Source organism: Arvicanthis niloticus, chromosome 2 (assembly GCF_011762505.2).
Source record: "Arvicanthis niloticus isolate mArvNil1 chromosome 2, mArvNil1.pat.X, whole genome shotgun sequence".
NCBI lineage: Eukaryota > Metazoa > Chordata > Mammalia > Rodentia > Muridae > Arvicanthis > Arvicanthis niloticus.
In genome coordinates this window covers 101,677,186-101,698,064 of record NC_047659.1, presented here as the reverse complement: position 1 = coordinate 101,698,064, position 20,879 = coordinate 101,677,186, and the positions used below count along the sequence as shown (strand labels likewise).

The 20,879-nt window shown below is 41.6% G+C and overlaps 1 protein-coding gene across 6 annotated transcripts in view; it reads right to left on the bottom strand.

Moving 5' to 3' along the window:
* Atrn (attractin) overlaps positions 1-20,190 on the bottom strand; it is a 125,370-nt gene extending 105,180 nt beyond the window's left edge. For 5 of the 6 annotated variants that reach the window (XR_013108812.1, XR_013108813.1, XM_034496592.2 and 2 more), the window contains exon 1: positions 19,703-20,190. Coding sequence is in view for 3 of the 6 variants with exons in the window: in XM_034496592.2 (XP_034352483.1) it covers positions 19,703-20,106 (404 nt within the window). In the remaining 3 variants the exon portion in view is untranslated. Of the gene's footprint in view, positions 1-5,384; positions 5,428-19,702 lie in introns of those variants that run through there. The other variant, XM_076929767.1, reaches the window with a different exon arrangement.
* Positions 20,191-20,879: the final 689 nt, after the last annotated feature.

The following is a 20,879-nucleotide window of genomic DNA, read 5'->3' as shown; positions in this document are numbered from 1 at the left end:
CTCCCCAAAACAACACTGTCAAGTCTTTCAGAGGAAAACAACTGTGATGAACATCATGACAAAAGTCAACTTGGGGAGGAAAGGGTTTATTTCATTTTAGTTTATAGCCCGTCACCCAGGGAAGTCAGGGCATGAATGTAAAGGCAGGGACTTGAAGGCAGGAGTTGGTGCAGAGGCTATGGAGGGGTGTGGCTTACATACTTGCTCTTCAGGACTTGCTCAGCCTGCTTTTTTAAATACCCCAGGACCACCTGCCCAGGGATGACACCACCCACAATGGGCTAGGCCCTCCCATATCAATCACTAGTTAAGAAAATGCTCCAAGACTTACAAACAGGCCAATCTGGTGGGGGCATTTTCCTCAACTGAGAGTGCCACTTCTAAAATGACTGCAGCTTGTGTCAAGTTGACATAAAATTAATCAGCACTGTAGTACTCACTGTAATCCAGTGCTGGGGAGGCAGAGACAGGAGGATTCTGGGACTAGACAACCAGCCAGCCTAACACCATCAGCAAGTCCCAGGTTCTTGTGACAGACCCTGACTCAAAACACAAAGTGAATGGCCCCTAGGGAACGACACCAAAGTGATTGAATTTGGCACTAATACTAAAATGATTTCCACATCCTCAAGTTTCACTTTTGGAAGTGGTGATGATGATTCAACCCAAAATCTTGTGAACGTTAACTCCATGTCCTACCATTGATCTATACACCCTTGCCTTTAATTATGTTTTTAAAATGTATCTTTATAAAATGTACCTTTTTATCATTAGTATGTATATGTGTATTATAGTAAATATTAACATTAATGGGGGGTTTCTTCCCTGCATTGGATCATTTAGTTACCACATAAAAGACACAAAACCTTTAAAGCCCTGGAGCTGGGCAGATATCAACCTCTATGGCTGTTTTGCCTATCTACTTCCCTGTCCATAGCCCGGGATTATGACTTGCCATATTCCACCTGGGCCACTCTTACTCCAACTGGCCAGCTCATGGCCATGTTTTCATGATTCACTTACTGCATGGCGTCTTTTCCTCTTTCCACCTTCTCCTTCTTCCTCGAGGTCTCTGTGTTAGACCCCAAGCCTGGGAACTGAAGTTCTGCCTACCTCTCTTCTGCCAAGCTACAGGCAGTAGGCATGTATATGTATATTTACTGACCAATCAGGGATAACTTGGGGGGCAAGATTACAGAACATGCCTTGGTGTAAGTGAGGATTTCCATGACCCTGAAGCAACCAGATCTTGGGGGCCAGTATTAGCATTACAATACACAGCAACAGACTGAACCTCAACATATGTATTACCACATGTGTGCACGCATGCATTCGTGCATGTGCTCAGGGATGCTCATGGCACGGTGTGTACAGTAGAGGTCTAGGACAATTTTGGGGAACAGTTCTCTCCATCCACCATGGGTTCCAGATATAGAACTCAGGTCATCAGGCTTACATCATGGCAAGCAGTTTATTACCTACCAAGCCATTACACTGGCCCTTGATATAATTCTTTACAATAAGAAATACAAGGAAAAAGGTTCATCATGAATATATATTCAGGCTAACAGGCCTAAAATGCAACAGATGAAGCATGCAATAAGCAATAAAAACTAGTAGTAAAAACCTGTTATAATACTATTCAAGTACTACAAGTGATATAACATTACAAATATGTAATCTGTACTTTTGTGTCTCAGACATTCTGCTATACTCAGCCAAATATACAATACCACAAAGTTATATGGCTCTCTCAATTAAAAAGTCATCTATCTCAAGAGAGTAAAAAGTAAAAATATAAAATTTCCTTCCTGAAATCCTCTACTCTCTCCTTGTAGCTGCCCAAGATGAGGATTCCTTGAAGCCCCTATAGGTAAGCCCCATTCCCTCTATGGCTTCATCTACTGCTTCTTTTATTTACTGTTCAATCCTTAACTCCACACTAGGTTCCATGTTTCAGATTCATATCTCCTATTCCAAAATCAAATACAAATCCTAATCCAAAACTTAAGTCCTCAAACCCCTCCTTTTTACTTTTCTGTCCCTCAAAGTGCTGGAGATAAAGCCTCAGGCCTTGCATAGGCTCCCTTAGTTCTAGGGTTTAGAGCCATTGTGTCGTCATCCACCTCAAGTTCTAAAACCTACAGACTCATCCTGTACCTCAGTCCCATCATCTCACCTACAAACGACTTCATCTTTATCTCTCCCCTGCCCTACTGTATGCCAGCTGCTAACTTAAACTCTCCCCATCCTCACCTAGTCCCCAGCAAAGGCCTCTTAACTAATGGCTCAGTACAACTCCTAACCCAGCCAGTTCAGGACCACAAATCATCTTCCTCAACCTAACCCTGCAAAACTGCCTGGCAACTTCTGGGTGCATTAGCTCAGCACACAAAGTCCATCAAAACCCGGCTCCAACTTGTTTCACCTTTCCATCTCTGCCCTACGTTCCCAGACTGAGAGGCTCATACCACAATACTGACTGTAAATTCCCATGCCTTATCACGTCCTGACATCAGGCTAGAACAACTTTCCAAGCCTGGTGTGCTGGTGCACATCTGTAATCCTAGCACTTAGGATAACATAGTCTTTATGAGAAGACCAGGTTTTTATAAATAAATAGATAGATTAGATTAGATAGATAGATAGATAGATAGATAGATAGATAGATAGATTCCTCACCTCACTGGGTAAACTGGGTAAACGCTGGAGTCCTGGGTAACTACAAAAGGGGGCAAGAAAGACAAAGAGGAGGCAAACCAATGGGATTTACTACTGATGACAACAATTCAAAAATGAAAATGAAATTTTAGGCTCAATAGGCAATTACTGCCAAATTAAAAAACCTGAGTCCATCCTCAGGCCCCAAATGGTAAAAAAAGAGAAATGACTTCTGAAAATTGGTCTCTGATTTCCACCCACCTACCCATCCACTACACACACACACATAATTTTAAAATTTAAAAAGAAAATAAAAAATTAAATGACATGATTTACAATCACACCAAAAAAATGACAAATGCTTATAGATATATAACACCTCAGCACAGAAAACTGTAAAATCTGATTGAGACAAATTAAGTTCTAAATAAAAATAAAAAATAAAAAAAAATAAAAAAAAAAAAAAGCTGGGGCTGGAAATGTAGTTCAGAAAGCCTGCCAAGCATGTACAGGCCCCGGGTTCCACCTTCAACACAAAGGGGAGGCGGTATGTTCGGGGTCCACCTTCAACACAAAGGGGAGGAGGAGGTATGTTCATGGTTCGGAAGACATTATAAAAGCTCCCAATTCTCTTCAAACTGAATGACAGGTTAGGTATACTATCCTAACCACATCTTTAATATTCCTAACCACAAGTGGCCAAGATGTTTCTAAAATCTACATGAAAACACCACAAGACAATAAAAGCCAAAGCAAACTTGACGAACAAGAAGTAGCTGGAGGGATGGCTCAGCAGTTAAGAGTACTTGAATCATAATCATGAGGACCAAAGTTCTGATCCCAGCCCCACATAACAAGCCAGGCATGCCCACAAGCATCTGCAGCCTCAGCTACAGGAGGCAGAAAGCAGATCCTGCTTCAAAGGGGAAGGCAGAGTAACAGAGGATACCCTGAGCCCTCTTCTGGCCTCCACGCATGCACTCATGCTCATACACAAGCATGCACACACTCCCACATCCATCCACACATTCACACAGACATACAAGCATGCATCTATGGCTACATAATGCAATCCTGTCTCAAAAATAAGTAACTGAGGGCTGGCTAGAGGACTTGTCATGTAAAAAACAAACAAACAAAAAAAAAAACCAAAAAACAACAACAACAAAAACAAAAAACAAAAAAAAAAAAAAAAAAAAACAAAACAAAAAAAAAAAATTCCCTCCAAGCCTGACAATCCCAAAACCCACACAGTGGACAGAGAAAAGGCAACAGGCAACTCTGGAAAGCTGTCCTCTGACCTCCACCACAGCACAGGTATGCTCCTCATGCATACACATTCACATGTACACAAACAAATAAATAAATACCCCACAGCCTGTAATCCCAGATGATGGAAAGGCTGAGGAAGACTGTGTAATTCAAGAACTGGAAAATCATCCTAGACAACACAACAAGAACTCATCTAAAATTAATCAAAATTAAATAAAAAATAAAGTTCAAACCCTGTATTCTACATTCATCAATTATAGTAAAGACAGCAAAAGTACATACCTGGGGTAAAACTAACAAATGCCATACAATTTTGAAAAAAATATATATTTATTGAAATACATGAGACCTAAATAAATGAGCACATAAAATATCTTTGTAAAACAGTTTTTATCCATCTTTTATTAAAAAAAAAAAAAAAAAAAAAAAAAAAGAGAGGGTTTATAAAGATGGCTCAATGGCTAAGAGTGTATCAAAGTTGGAGCAACCATATAGAGTGGTTCAAAATTGATTGCTGTAACTCCAGATCCATTACTTGCCTCTGGTCTACATGGGCACCTGCATGTATATGCTAATACCTACACAATTAAAAATAATAAAACGTGTCAGGCAATTGTGGCACAAACCTTAATCCCAGCACTTGGAAGGCAGTGGCAAGTAGATTTCTGAGTTTGAGGCCAGTCGGGTCTAAGGAGCAAGTTCTAGGACAGCCAGGGCTATACAGAGAAACCCTGTCAATAATAATAATAATAATCTTAAAGGTAACAAATTTCCCCAGCCTAATCTCAGCATCAGTTACTGAAATTAAAAGTCAAAATGGCTAAGAACAAGCAAGACAAATTTGAAGTGTTCTATGTCTGGGTCTATTTCAAAACAATGAAGAGAAAAGCACACTAATATATAAATGGAATTGAGACAACTGCTTATCTTTTAAAAGATACTTTATTATGACTAAGTATGGGCATCAAAATAAACAATTCATAGAAATGCATTACAAGTGGACAATCAGGATGTGAAAAAGGAAAGATCTCTACAAGGTTGGTACAACAAGAGAACATAAGACAAACAGCATAAACTCCACAGGAAAATTCACAATTAAGAGTTGAACTTTCTGTCTGGATGTTCAGCTGTTATAGAATACTTTCTTGGTATGTATGATGCTCTAGATTAAATCCCAGCATCACAAAAAAAGCAAAAGATGTCATAAAATTTAAGACAAACTTCATTGATGCTAGTAAGAAACCTGGGACAATGTCTCTGCAGGAAGCTATTAGCAATATGAGACAAAATTTTAGATGCATATATCTTCTGGTACAACAATTTCATGTCTGAGACCTTATTTCAAAATGTAGACCTACAAATATATAAAATGATGTTTTCACTTTTAAACAAGATTTGTTTTGCTTTGTCTTAAGAAAGGGTCTCATACCTAGTATGTCTCGAGTACATACCTTAATCCTAACACTCCATAGGCAGAGGCAGGTGGATCTCTAGGATCACACTGGTCTACATAGCAAGTTCCAGGACAGCCAAGGCTATGTAGTGAGATCCTGTTTCAAAGGAAAAAGAAAGCAAGGCAGAATAAGGAAGGAGGCAGGGGAGGGAATGAAAAGACTGCTCTTTGGGGTTAGAGAGCGATGGTTCAGTGGATAGGGCTTACTATGTAATCATAAGGACTGACTGGAGTTTGCATCTCAGCCTATGTAAGAAGCCAGGCATCCTGCATATCCCTGTGACCTCAGCTTCAAGGGGCACAGACTTTCAATATGGCCAAGACTTGCTGTAATCTAGCCTAACCAAGAAAACAAGAGCTAGGTGTTAAGAGAGACCTTGATCCAAAGGAACAGGTAAAAAGTGACAGAGATTCCCCATACCTTCTGGCTTCAAAGTATACACCCAAGGTATACATAAACTCATGCCTGCACACACACACATACACATACAAACACTCATACATACACATATACATACCAAGACCCAAAAAAGGAAGGAAGAGAAAAATGGAGAGAGTCTCATGTGACCTAGGCTGGCTTGAAACTTTATATTTTCCTGCCTCCACCTCCCGATGCTGAGATTACAGATGTGCATCACTTCTTCCACATAACATTTTTAAATAATCAAGGCACATCTATACAATAGAATCTAGCTACTAGGGCCAGCAAGATGGCTCACTAGGTACTTGTCACCAAGACTGACAACCTGAGCTGGATCCCCACACAGTGGAAGGGAGAACCAACTCCCAAAAGTTGTTCTGTGATCTCCACACAAGCAGCATGCCACACCCAGCCCCCCACCAAATAAATAAAATAAAAATGTTTGAGTATATAAGCATCTCCGGGATACTTTACTAGGTAATGACAGAGAGAGGAAAGCAAGGTACAAGCCAGTGAGCCAATTATGCCACTTATGTACAAACTCTGGAAGGAAATCCCATAACACCTGTAACTGTCTTCCATAAGATATAACACATATATATGTATACACATATATGTGTTGTTTATGAAAATATATATCACAGGGCTGGAAAGACTGCTCAGCAGTTAAGAGCACCATGGTGCTTCCAGAGGACTCAAATTTAGTTCCCAGCACTAACAGATGGTTCACAATGAGCCTGCAACTCCAGTTTCAGATGATCCAACATGCTGTTATGGCCTCCAAGAGCATCCACACGTTCCCATAAATACATACTTACACATAATAAATTTTTTTAAAAAATGCTAATAGCTGGACATGATGTCACTTGCCTATAATTCAAACACTTGGGAGGCAGAAGCAAGTGGATCTCTTTTAGTTTGAGGCCAGCCTGATCTATCTACATAGTGAGTTCCGGGACAGCCAGAGTTACAAAGTGAAACCTTGACTCAAAACATTACATTTGCATGATTTACTTAGAAGTATACAAAGTAACAACAGTAATTGGTTAATCCAAGAAAATCTTCACCAAAAGGCCAGACGGACTCAGGAAAACAGTTTTCATACATGCACGCACACACACACATATTTCATCTAAAGACAGACATAAAAGCTTTACTATACATATCACATCTGTAATATTTACTACTTAGAATAGTAATATGAAAAGAATTCAGGAGTACTAGGTGATAAATTCACAGATGTCCATTTTGTTATTCTTTTCATCTCTTCTGCAGACTTGAAATACAGGAGTGGGGATGTAGCTTTTGGTAGACTGCTTGCCTAGCATGCCTAGCACCCCCCACCCCAAAAAAAAAACAAAACAAAAAACAGGCATAATGGCTCTCTTAGATACTTTTTTTATTACTGTGATAAAATACCATGATGAAGGCAACTTATGGAAGAATGGTTGACTTGTGGCTTACAGTACCAGAAGAAAAACAGTCCATGAGGTAGCAGGCAACAGGTAACTAGAGCAGAGGAGAGCTCATATCTCCATCCACAAACAGGAAGCTGAGAGCTAACTTGAAATGTCATCAGTCCTTTGAAACCTCAGTGCTGGCTCCCAGTGACATAACTTCCTCCACAAGACCACACTTCCTAATAATCCCAAATAGTCACCAAGACTTATGGGGAACATCTTGTTTAAAACAACACAATGGCACACCACATGGCACTTCCTTGTAATTCCAGCACTCAGAGGGTAGAAACAGGAAGGTCCCTGGCTCAAAACAAATCTACTCCAGGAACTGACCTAGCACCAAACATCTAATCACCTTTAAGCAACCAAATACTTTTGTCAATGCTAGTCAGTGTTTGTTGACTAACATTAAAATATTTTTTTTGTTTGTTCAAATGCTGTTCCAACTAAAGTGCGCTAATGGCCTTTGTTAAAGAGAAACATGATGACATTCGAGTACAAGTTACAGAAGACCACAAATCAATCTCATTTCAGACATCTGCTTCACAATCACCTTCCCAGGATTTCTGACCACAATCTTGTACAGCGTTGTACACATCTCTAGTATTTAACATGGAAGAAAGGAGAAAGGTAAACAGCAAGAGCCAACTCCACAGCATCATCCTCCGACCTCTGCTCCACCGTCATGGCATGTGCACATCCACACACAATAATAGATAAAAAAAATACTTTTAAAGCAAGGGTAAGCAAAGTGACAATTATAGCTGGCTTGGTCTTTTCATTTACAGGGAGAAGGGAAAAAAACAAACAGAAAATGTGCTATTCTTCAGAAAAATACTTACAAATACTTGGAAACTATCATTAAGGTTAAAGAAAAAAATCTGAGATAATTTTTAAAGCACATCAGAACAAGAAAATTACCTATTTTTAACAAGAGAAACAGTCAAATTCAATATTTTAATAAATATTTAATCTCAAAAAGTTTTTGTGGCCCTGAGAATCAAACCCAGGGTAGGCACATGCTATGCAAGCAACACACCGACTGAGCTCTAGCCAAGTACAGCCCCCAATTGCAGACCCCTTCTACTTGAAGCCTGAGAGATAGACAGAGAGACAGACAGACACAGACACACAGACACAGATACACACCACACACACACACACACACACACAGAGAGAGAGAGAGAGAGAGAGAGAGAGAGAGAGAGAGAGAGAGAGAGAGAGAGAAAGTAGTTCTCCTCGAAGTCACTTAGACCTGCCTTGAACTCACTTTGTAGACAGGAAGCCCTTGAATTGTGATGTTTCTGCCTTAGACCCCAAGTACCTAGGATTACTGGACTGTGCTACCAGGTCCAGTTTGATCTTAAATTAAATGTCATTTTAAATTATCCATAAATCTTGTTTTTCTTTACATAATTAAAAGCACATTAAACATAAAAAATATTTTAAAAACTAAAACTCAATTTTCTTTTATGTTGTATCATTATAAGCTTTAAAATGTACATTGTAGACTGGAGATGTACATCAGTGGCAGGGTACTTGTCCAAGCACTGTGCAAAACCCTAGATTAAATTTTCAGTACCCCTCCCCACCAAAACACAAACTCCAAAACCTACCGTGTTGTCTTAGGGTTTCAATCACTGTGATAAAACACCATGAACTAAAAGCAACTTGGGAGAAAAGGATTTAAGCTTACAGGTCCACATCACACTTCATCACTGAGAGAAGTCAGGGTAAGAGCCTAGAGGCAGGAGTGATACAGAGGCCAGGGAGGAGTGCTGCTTGCTGGCTTGCTCCTCATGGCTTACTCAGCCTGTGATCTTTGAGTACCCAGGACCATCAGTGGCACTGTCCACGGTAACTATCAATCATCAATCAAGAAAATGCATCACAGGCTTGCCCACAGGACAATCTGACTGGGGACTATGGTGGTTTAAAAAAGAATGGTCCCCATAGATTCATACATTTGTACATTCAGTTCCCAGTCAGTGGAACTGTTTACGAAGGATTAGAAGGTATGGCCTTGGTGGAGGAGGTATGTCACTGCAGGTGGGCTGTGAAGTTTCAAAAGCCCAGGCCAGGTCTAGTACCTCTCTGTCTCCTGCTTGTGGATCAGATATAAGCTCTCAGCGAATGCTCCAGTACCATGCCTACTTGCCAGCCATCACACTTGACATGATGGTCATGAACTTATCCCCTGAAACTGTAAGCAATGCTCCGATTAAATGGGTTTTTTTATAAGCTTTAATTTTATCTTAACCATGATGTCTCCTCACAGAAATAGAAAAGTAACTAAGACAGGAGTATGTCCTCAATTGAGGTTTCCTCTGCCCAGATGACTCTAGTTTGTGTCAAGGTGACAAAACTAGCCAGCACAATTATGATCCTTATTTACAAATTATATTACAAGATTCATGGTGCATGCCTATTATCACAGTACTGCAGGCTGATCTAAGCTACATACAGAGTTCAAGAGCTGCCTGAAATACACAGAGTGAGACCATTTCAACTGGGGGCAGCTGGGGTGTGGATCTAGAATGTGGTAGTGTGGTAATGCACACCTTTAATCCCAACACTCAGGATGCAGAGGCAGGAGATTTCTGTGAGCTTTGTGAGGTCAGCAGAACTACAGTAAGCTCCTGTCTCAAAAATACAAAACACAGAATACAAGAGAGACCAGGGAACTGGCACTGTAAGATAGATGGCTCTTGAGGACAGTTTGAATCCCAGCACCCACACACCACATCAGAGCTCACAAATGCCTGCAACTCCAGTTCTAAGAGATCCAACCTTTTCAGACTTCCTTGGGCACCCATGCATAGTGTACATACTCTTATAGACTCACAGTCACACACACACACACACACACACACACACACACACACAGACACTTAATTTTAAGCTCAAGGACAATTTTATTTGAGTTTTAAAGAAAATTGCCCACAGCCCCAGCAAGCTATAAATCTCAGCAGCTTCCCTGAGCAGGACAATGGAGGGGAAGAGGAGAAAAGCCCTGCAGTTTAAGCCATAATGGATGTCAGGGGACACAGGGTAGAGAGGGAGGCTTTAAAGGAAGAGTAAGGAAGCCAAAATGTGAGGAATCCCAACGTGTTAGGATGCTTAGAAAAGATGATAATTTAGAAAAGCATGGCTGGGTAAACTACTGCCAAAAAGAAAATCTTTAAAAAAGAATACAAAAAAAGACCAAGAGGAATTAAATGAAAATTTCATTCACTTAATAACTACCATGTTATTTAGCTCAAATTATAAAATATGCAATTCATCTACGACTATAATTTTTATAAATGAAAAATAAAGTATTCTAAACAAGTAAATATGCAGATACATAGTCAGATCTAATGTTCACTCAAAATGTAACTTGGAGGAGAGAAAAAAATATGAAGAATTAAAGAATTAAAAATTGAAAGGTTAAAACCAAATTATAATCTCAAATGATAAAATAAAAGCAGTTAATGTCCCAGATGGTTATGTTGGTGCTTGCCAGTGACCCCAGCACTCAGAAGGCTGGCTCACACACCACACACAAGGAAGAGAGGCTGCAGATAGCCTGAGATACACAATTCCAATTCTCAAGAAATGGAAGAAGAATGGAGGAAAGAAAAATAAGAAGAAAGAAAAGTAACTGAAAGATATGGCATGATAGAATAAGAAAAAAGTACAAGAAAGCAATCCTGAGGGGGTGGGGGAACTAGCAAATGTCCAGTCAATATCCCTTGTTTGAAAGTGTAAGGAAGGGAAAAGGAAAGAAAGTTATAACATGAAAAAGCAGAACAGAAGAGTTCTATTTAAGTGGAAAATCAGTTTCATCTCAGTGGCTGCTAAATATTCAGATACAAGCACTTCAGAAAGTATAACTGCAGCTTCATCTTACTTCTGGAAACAATGTCATATTAAAACCAAAAATTAACATAAAATCTCTGTTCAACCAGTCACTTCTGTATTTAATTCTCAAGATGGGCTACAATTGTATTAAACCAGTAGTTGTAGTTAGTAAAAACTGTTTTGGTGGTAAATATACCCCGACCCTCTGTATATTTATATTCATGCCTCTATACTGTAGTAAACAAAACTACTGGACTATATTGGGAACCTTTGACAGAAGTAACCTATGGCAATGTGTTACAGTATGAGGTGCTGAGTAATCCTGCTTGGCTAGACCTCCCTCCCTACAAAACTTGCCATAGCAGGAAGTTTCAATTTAATTGACAAGATACCAAGTCTAAGGCTTAAGAAAAATAAAAATAGTAGTACCTCACAACTTTAGAAGGTAGTGCTTGGGGAGAGGCCTGGCCCAGAGGTTCAGTAAGTTGGGTCTAAAGCACTGTTCCCTCTGCCATCCTCCCTCCTCTGGAATGTGCCCTGATTTGGGGTGGATTCCTCTCCACAAAGCACTGTTAGCTGCCTCTAAAGCCTGTCACTACAGAAAAGACAAAGCATCTCCTTCATAAACACCACAGAGAAGTCTCCAGCAAGTCCTGAGATTCCCTTTGATTAGACAGCTTAGGTCACATGCCAGTCTCCAAACAATCACAATCAAAAACTGGCAGCCTCAGTGGTGGGTACCCTCAGTCAAGGACACACCCTGAAGCTGCAGGCTCTTAGGAAGGGAAAATAAAAGATCACTGTCACCTTCCAGTGTCCTTTCCTTCCAATCCACTTCCATTCCCCACCCTTGGTGCACATAAGCACTGGCTTCATCACCAATACCCATTTATGTTTCAGTTCCATTAACCATTGTTAATGTAGGTTGAACTCTGTCCTACAAAAATGTATGTTGAAGCCCTAACCCTGGTTACCATCAATGTGTCTTTGCAGACACAATCAAATTAGAAAAAGGTCATGCATGTACATGTGATGGGACTCTGTGTCAGAGTACCATGTGAGAATGACTGATGGAGGCAAAGACTAAGCTTGCCACGGAATGACAAAGATTGCTGATCCTCCAAAAGCTAAGGCAAGGACATGGAACATATTCTCTCCAGTCTTCAGAAGCAGGAATGCACTAATTTTACCTCATTTCAGACCTGCAGCCTCTAGCACTATGAGAGAATCCGTTGTGACAAGCCAGAAGTGTGTAGTATAAAACTCACTAGGAAATGAAGGCACTAAGTATGATAACCCATGCTTTGCCTATGCAAAAACTCCTGATTCCTCCTGCAGTCTTTCTTCCTCAGAGAGCCTAATCACACTCAAACTTGTAGACTTGCTCAAAGTCCTTTCCTCTCTGATGTTGTCTATTAGAGATCTCAAAAGACTGAATCTTTCTAACACATACTAGTCCAGCATCATATACTGACTGCATAATAATCGCTCATAAGATAATCTATGAATTGAACAGGTTGATGGCTCAATTTAAAAGAAGGTAATGTTGGGAGAACCAGCTACTTTTGTAAAGAACTAAAGATACACTGGGTATGGTGGCACACAAGTTTAATCCCAGCAAAGTATCTAAGACCTCTAGAACAGCCTGATCTATACAGAGTTCCAGACCAGCCAGGGCTATACAGTGGTAACCTGTTTTTGTTTGTTTGTTTGTTTGTTTGTTTAATTAAGTAACTGAAAATAAGATCTGGCATCCCCCTACAAACCCAGTACTTGGGAGGAGCAGGCAGGAGGACCAGCAGTTTAAGGCTATCCTAGGCTACATAGGAAGTTCATAAACAGCCTGGAAAAGCCATTAAACAGTAGACTGGGGGTTTAACTCAGTTGTAAAAAAGCTTGCCTAGGAAGGACAAGGCCCCAGTTTAGCCCCAGCTTCTTTATTTTTGGGGGGCGGGGGGCAGATATAAAGACAGTGAGTAAACAGGGAATTCAGCCAAAACCAAAACAAACAAAAAAACCTAAGACAAAACAAAAAAACTCTACAAAGTAGAAAGGTTTGTCTGTAAGAGGGGCTATGCGTGGAGATGAGAGCCTACTGTTCAAGGCCGTTCTGTCGATAAGAAGTCGTGCTTGTTTCTCTGTGAGTTTTTATTCATTTATTAGGGAGAGAGGCACACACATACACCACATTGCCTATGTGTGAGGTCAGAGAAAAACTTTCCAGCATTTATTCTCTCCTTCCACTGTGTGGGTCCTTTGGATAAAACTCAGATTGTCAGGCTTGGCTACAAGTAACTTTACTTCCAAAAGAAGAACTGTAAAGAATTTTTCTGCCAGCCACAGTAGCTCTGTCTAGAATCCTAATAGTTGAGAAGCTGAGGCAGGAGGATCACAATGAATTCAGTCAGAACTATCCTGGACTACAGAGTGAGACCCTGCAAAAAGAAAAAACTTTTGAGTATAACAATGGCACATTTTTAGGAGATTATATGAAACATGGGGTGGGGGCGTATTACAGGTCTGAAAGACCAGTTATGTAGGTTGCAGCACGGACAGGTCAGCAATAAGGTAAAGTCCAGGTGTAGGTGAGACAGAGGGGAGGAGACTAATAACCCTTTAGACAGATATAAAGAACAGCAGGCCTCCTAAGTTTGGGGCTTTCCTTAGCTAAACTAGAACCTACAACTGAGAGGGAAAAAAAGTGAGAAAGAAAGAACTATCATCTTTTCAATGAGGATATGAAGTCTGTTTGGTGTTGGGCTTAGCTCAGAAGGAGCTGACAGCAAAACATCCCAATAAAGATGCCAGGAAATGACAGAAGATAGAGAAGTGCCAGAGAAACAGAAGACAAAATATATATCAGTCATATAGGTAAAAACAACTTTCATTAGAGTCCCAAGAACTATATTGTAAAGGTGCTAGGCATGGTAACTCACACCTGCAATCTCAGCACTGGAGAGGCTGCAAGTATTACTGCAAGTTTGAGACCAGCCTCGTCTACATATCAAGCTGTATCAGACCAATGCCACAAACAGGAATATACAGGAGAATCTCAGATCTCAGTACCAGTTACTGTGGACTATGCCCTAAGCTCTCTTCCAAACTCTGAAATAGCACAAAAAAAAAAAAAAAAAAAAAAAAAAAAAAACACTAATTGGGCTCCTGAACATAAATGTAGGTCTTCAGTTTAATACCAAGAATTACCTCGTTACAAAGAAACCTCACTTGCCATTTTCTTCATTTCTCTTTCACAACTCCCTCTCTGTTAGAAGGGCATCTGTGTCCTCAGACCAGCAGCCAACAACTCTAGCAACTAAGATGCTTTTATGCTACCTTTTCTATTACAAAAATCTAGTTTGCTTTCTTTGCTTTTTCAAGGCATTTGCTGGAATCAAAACAGTCCTTCCAATAGAATGTTTACAAAGGTAACTGGACTCAGACAAAAATGAAAGGCCAAACAGTATCACAGACAGCAGGATTTCAGAATCACATAGTCTTAAGTTCAAATTCCAATTTCACCGAAGTTCTGTAGCCTTGGACAAGTTAACCAATAAATCTGTAAGCTCTGTACTAAGGTTTGGCTCTGTGGTAATGCACACCTAGCATGTAAAAAGTCCTGAGTCCCATCCCTAGCTCGGAGATAGGAAAAAACAAAACAACAAACAAAACAAGAATACTTTAAGGTAGGTGAAGGTGCTTGCCACTTAGCCTGGCAACTTGAATTTGACTTTCAGAACCCACCTGGAAAAAGAACCAACTCATCAAATCGCCTTCTGGCCTATATACAGGCATGTCTCCCTATATATATAAACATCCTGCTCTCATACACAAGCAGTAACTTTTAAGCCCCCACACTTCAAAGTCAGTTTACCTACCTATGAAATGGGAACACTAAGAATTAAAGGGTAATTTCTAAAAGGCATTTGGCAGAATACCCCCCCAAAAAAGTGGAAAAATACTTGAAATGGAGGGAGATGCTGCTATGACCATCACTACTGTTAAAACATACACTGCCACAAAACAAATACCAATAAAATGCTTTCTTCTCCAGAAAGTTTGTCTTAACAATGCAATTATACAGACTCAATCTATTGTTACTTCCTTTCATCTTCCAAGTTTTATACAGAAGTAACTTAAGGAATTAAATGTATGTTAATTTCACAAACATACTTAATATATTTAACCTTTAAATTAAAGGAAACATATTTATTCACCTAAGAAAACTTTCAACAGTAATATCACAAATAGAAAATTATAATCACTGAATAGTGAAAATTCACATAAAAATTAAAGTATATTACCTTAATAACCATTCAGCTGTAGTTATTTTTATTGAACTGATACTATTAACTTATTCTCTATACTCAATCATCTTTCATTTAGGAAAAAAAGTGATTTACTATACACATAAAAAATATAATTTTATATCACAACCTGAGTTTCCTGAGGATAAAGTGCTATACCTCTGCCTAAATTAGGCATACAATATGAACCCAGTGACAGCATTAGTGAAATCTAATGCTTCATTATCCTACATTCCTTTCAAGTAACAAGAAAGATCTACAGTCTTCTAACACAGGACTTACATAATAAGTAAGTCTTAAAACCTGGGCCAGCAAGAGAGTTTAGTGGGTAAAAGCACTTGACACACAAGCCTGACAAATTGAGATCAAGCTCCAGAACCAAGTTATCCTCTGACCTCTGCATGCACACACTCATGTGCACAAAAACAGCCATCCTGACTTGATGCCATTCTAAACTAAAATGGTAGGATTGAGAATGTTGTTTATTGGTAAAGTGTTCACCTAGCATGCATGAGGCTCTAGATTCAAGATTCAGCATATCACTGAAAATCAGAATTAAGCCAAAAAAAATGTATTCATTCAATCCTCTTAGTTTAACTTGAAGGAAGAGGAAAAAAAAGAAGAGAAGATGATGATGAAGAAAGTAAAACCAGAATACATACCAATCCCTGTAATCAAAACATCACTTAACTCTTTAGTCACTACATGTTTTCACAAAAGACTCTAACTTGCTTCTCTTCATTTATTTTTAGTTTCTGAGACAAGCTGGAGTAGCCCCAGGCTACTCTTGAACTTAAAATGTAGCTGAAGCTTGCCTTGAACTGTTCCTCCAGTCTCAGCTTCCCAACAGCTGTGATTATGGGTGTGAGACAGATGTGTCCTGTCAGAAAATATACATACATGTATTTTTCAAGTTTCTTTAGATGTATCTTATGTGTACTGTGCACTACACATTGCACACATCCATGGAGTAGACGAGGCCATCAACCAGCACTCTTTTTTTTTTTTTTTTTTTTTTTTTTTTTTTGTTGTTGTTGTTGTTGTTGTTGTTTTGGTTTTTCAAGACAGGGTTTCTCTGTGTAGCCTTGGCTGTCCTGGAACTCAGAAATCCGCCTGCCTCTGCCTCCCAAGTGCTGGGAATCAACCAGCACTCTTGAGCTAACTCTCACCATTGAGCTAACTCTCAAACCCTATTTTTTATTTTTTTATTTTTTTGAGATAGACTCATAAAGATCAGAATGGCTGGAAACTTGCTATGTAGCCCAAGGTTGACTTTGAATTCCTGACCTCCAAAGTTCTGAGATTATAGGTGTGTGCTATAACTCCTGACCTTTTATTATTTTAATAATTCTAGAAGCCACTTACTATAATAGTATTGTCAGAGGCAGTCATAATTGAATCTTAATTGAGCACAAGCTCAAAGGGAATGTCTGTGACAGTCACTTACATATGAGAGTAGCTGAGGCACTATCAGGAGTGCCTGTCATCTGTTTTCAAAGGCCCTTCTCTGAACTATTCATGTAGGCACTCAGATCTCTTTCTCTCCCTGGCAAGCCCTCTTGCAGGTAGATAACTTCAACCAACAACTTACATGTGCCAGGTACATACCTTGAAAACACCCAAAACTCTGTGTATAAATCTAAGCTTATCTCAGCCTAGTCCTTCCTATGTCCCTGTGTCGTGTAAATATTGTCTCTCAATCACTCAAAGTAAGATCTAGCTTTTCCCCCTCACTATTGTGCTCTCTCTTCCAAGAACAAACCAGTCTGAAAGAAAGACCTAACCATTTTATCTCTACAGTACCACACGGTGCCTACCTTGTCTCCACCAGCTGCAGTGGGGTCTGGCTCTGACCTACACCAGCAGTCTCTATCACCTGCCCATAACTTCTCATGCCCATAGTCCAGGTTCTCAGAATCTGCAGGTGCCTCCACCAATCCCCTTGATCTTGGAAGCATCTAAAGTCAACTGACCTTTAAGGCTATGCCCTTTCTGTTTCCAGTCTCTAAGTCTATAAGTTCATGAAAACAGAGTGACCCGTTGCATCCAATTGCTCTTTGGTGAAAGGTCAAAATTCTAAATCCACGTCCTACCTCTATCTGGCATAGTACACACCAATCTCTCTCTGCAGTCTTGGGCCCTTTTGCTCTCTCTGCTATGGTCACTGGATCTCCCCTCTAACTTGTCTTGATGTCACTCATCCCCCATCCTGCCCTTCAACACCCACCCTCAGGAATATCTCAACAGAAAGACAAATCTTAGTCTCACTCTAAAATGAGCTGGCTTCTGTTTCTGCTGCTGCTCTTCACCTCCACAGTCATGCAAAATTATAATATATTGATTACTGGATTTAAAATTAAAGAACTTTTAAGAATTATTTATTGGGTGGGGGCAATGGAAGCAGCACATGCCTCTAATCCCAGCACTCAGAAGGCAGAGGCAGGCCAATCTCTGTGAGTTTGATGCTACTAGCCTGGTCTACAGAGTAAGTTCCAGGGCAACCAAGACTACACAGAGAACCCCTGTCTTAAAGAATTAAAAATATTTATTTTTATTTCATGTGTTAGTGTGTGCCAGGTGCCTGAAGTCAGAAGAAGGTGTGAGATCTCCTGGAACTAGAGTTACAAATGATCATGAGCCACCATCTAGGTGCTGGGCACCTAACCCAAGTCTTCTGCAAGAGCAACAAGTACTCTTAACCCCTGAGCCATCTCTCCAGCTCCATTATGGTATTTACTCCCAAATAAAAAGATAAATTCTACAAGGACAAAATTATATACCACTTGTTTACCACTGTATCTTGCAGCCTAAAATCACATCCTAAACAATAAGACAACCCACAAACTACTGGTGCTGAGGTTACTTGGTTTCTCCATTGTAAAACTTAAGGGCTCATCTTGTCACTGATCTCTGAGTCCCCTAGAAGAGCTGACAGAGATCTTTTATGTTAGATAAACTTCTCCCTCACAACTCTCTTCTACAGGGGTACCGGCAAAACTCTTCTGGACTCCACCACTACATCTGCTTCCTTTTTTTCCACCTGGAATTCTTCTCTCCAACTTCATGCTTGCAAATCCTACTAAATCTCACATGTTCAAATCCAATGTCACCCCCTCCTCCAAGTTCTCTCTGCTTACTCCTAGTCACACACTCTCTGCTCCTTCATTTCCACAGGTTCTCCTCGGCTGGCCTGGTTCAGGTCTCGGTTCAAATGACACTCAAATGACTGGCTTCTAATGTCGCCAGCTTGCCAGAATCCTGTAAGACCACCTGTTTGTATTTTGTTTTTAGCCCTTACTATCTGAAATTATCCCAAGTGTTCCTTTTGCCTAGTTATTTTGTTGACTGCCTGTCGTCCCTCACTAGAACAAGATCAATTGGAGCAAGAATCCTACACCATGTTCACATTCCCTCACTTTCCCATGTCATATGGGGAAGGTAGTCAACAAATAATCTGCCCGAGATATAGCCCAAGATATAGATGACTCTGTAGTTCTTGTAACTTGGGATTCTGTGTACATAAACTTCCCCTTTCTGTGTTCCTAACTTCTTGTGGACCACACCAAACTCTGGCTGATCAATCTACCTGTGTGTAGATCTACCTCTGTGTGTGTGTGTGTGTGTGTGTGTGTACCAAAACTTCTCGAACAACAGAAGCAGATAATAGATAAATGATAATTAATAAGTGAGCTCGCCAAGAGGTTCTGCCCCAAACCAGGCCAACTGCATGTTGTGGGGAATCCAGGACTGATAGGAATCTCCTCCCTAGACAGCCCCGTTCCAATATGCCACCAACAATGAGGATCCAAAAACTAGTTTCTTCACTTTCCTTGGAACAACAATCAATGGTACTTTTATCCCTGACATCTTACAACCCAGCCCTATCTTCTATTTTCACTCAGCGTGTCCCTTCCTCGGCTGTGCTTCTCCCAGGCACTCACATCTCCAATTTCTTGGGCTGATCAAAGGTAGTGCTGAAGAACTGGCTCACTCACCTTTTCCTTGATACCTCGTTTATCCTAAATAAGCCGGTTTTCGAGGTCGGCTTTTATATTCTTCAGGACCCAAATCTAACCCACAGCAACAAATGCCTCCCGCGTGTTCCCGTTCCTTCTCAACCTTCCACCACTGGTAGACCCCCAAGTCCACCAAATGAACGTTCCTCCCAGGAGGCAAACAACCACCAAACACTGTGTGGGGGGCAAGCCCTACCCTCGCGATTTCAAGTCCTGCATCTGCCTTGGGCCTGGAACGTCGGGCTGGGCCTGCACTCCCCACCCGCACTCACCTGAAGCGGCCCCCGCAGTGCTGGCATTGCTCGCCCACCCAGCCCGTGGGGCAGACGCACTGGCCGGTGCCAGGGTTGCAGCGGCCACCGTTGACACACGGCCGGTCACATTCCTTGGCCTCCGCTGCGGCCGAGCCTGACACCGCCGCCGCCACCGCAGCGGCCTCGGCCTCCCGGGGCAGCGGCAGCAGCAGTAGCGAAAAGAGCAGTGGCAGCAGCAGCGGCGGCGGGGGCAGCGCCCGCGACAGCACCCGCGCGAGACACAGCCGGGCGCGCGGCCCCGGCCTCCAGGCCCCTGTCGCGGCGCAGGGTCCGTGCTGCCTGCCCTTCCTGCCCGCGGGCGCTGCTGTCGCCGTCGTGCTCCCCTTCAGCTGCGCCTCAGTCGCCGCCGCCGCCGCCACCATCTTCCTGGGGCTGAGCCGGCGCCCAGCGAACACATACACACCCCGCACGCCGGCTCCCCTTCGCCTGGCCGTGCTAGGCGGGGCCCGGCGACGGTGGCCCGGCGGGTCCATAACCAAGGCGGGGCTCGGGCTATGCGCGAGCGGGGGCGGGGCTGGCATGCGCGGGGGCGGGACCAAGGCCATGGTCTTCCGGCTTGCCCTACGGGTAAGCCTGCTCAATGCCAGGGTCTTAGAGCGTGCCTGAGCATCACCTAGTCTTTGGAGGGTCTATCTATGCTTTCCGTACCGCGCTACAACGAGGTAGCCGGTACCTCCCTACAGTGGCTGCCTGGCTCTGCTAGACAAGCTGACTGTGGTAAGTGTTACCCTTTGGCCGCCTCTTGCCCATCGTCAGCTCATAGCCCCAGCTCCATTTTGGTGAGAAGCCGGGCCCAAAAGGCTGCCTAATGATGTGATGATGTGGTGCTAGCTGAGACCTGAAGAAATAATACCTACTGCATTCGAATTTCTAAAAATAGGGATAACAAAATGGCACGTGTGTTAAGCACCTGGAATATGAATAAATTCGTAATAGACAGAATACACACACAGCCAGGCTTTCCTTGATAGCAGAGTGAACCAGTGGCAAACCAGGTCTATGTGTACCTTAAATTCTGCAGGAGAAGTTTGACATTATCTTGTACCCCACGACCTAACCATATTCTCTGAAAAAAGAACAGCCCAGAATTACCTAGCACACTCTCAGCTTACACAACCTTCTTGCTAACACAAGA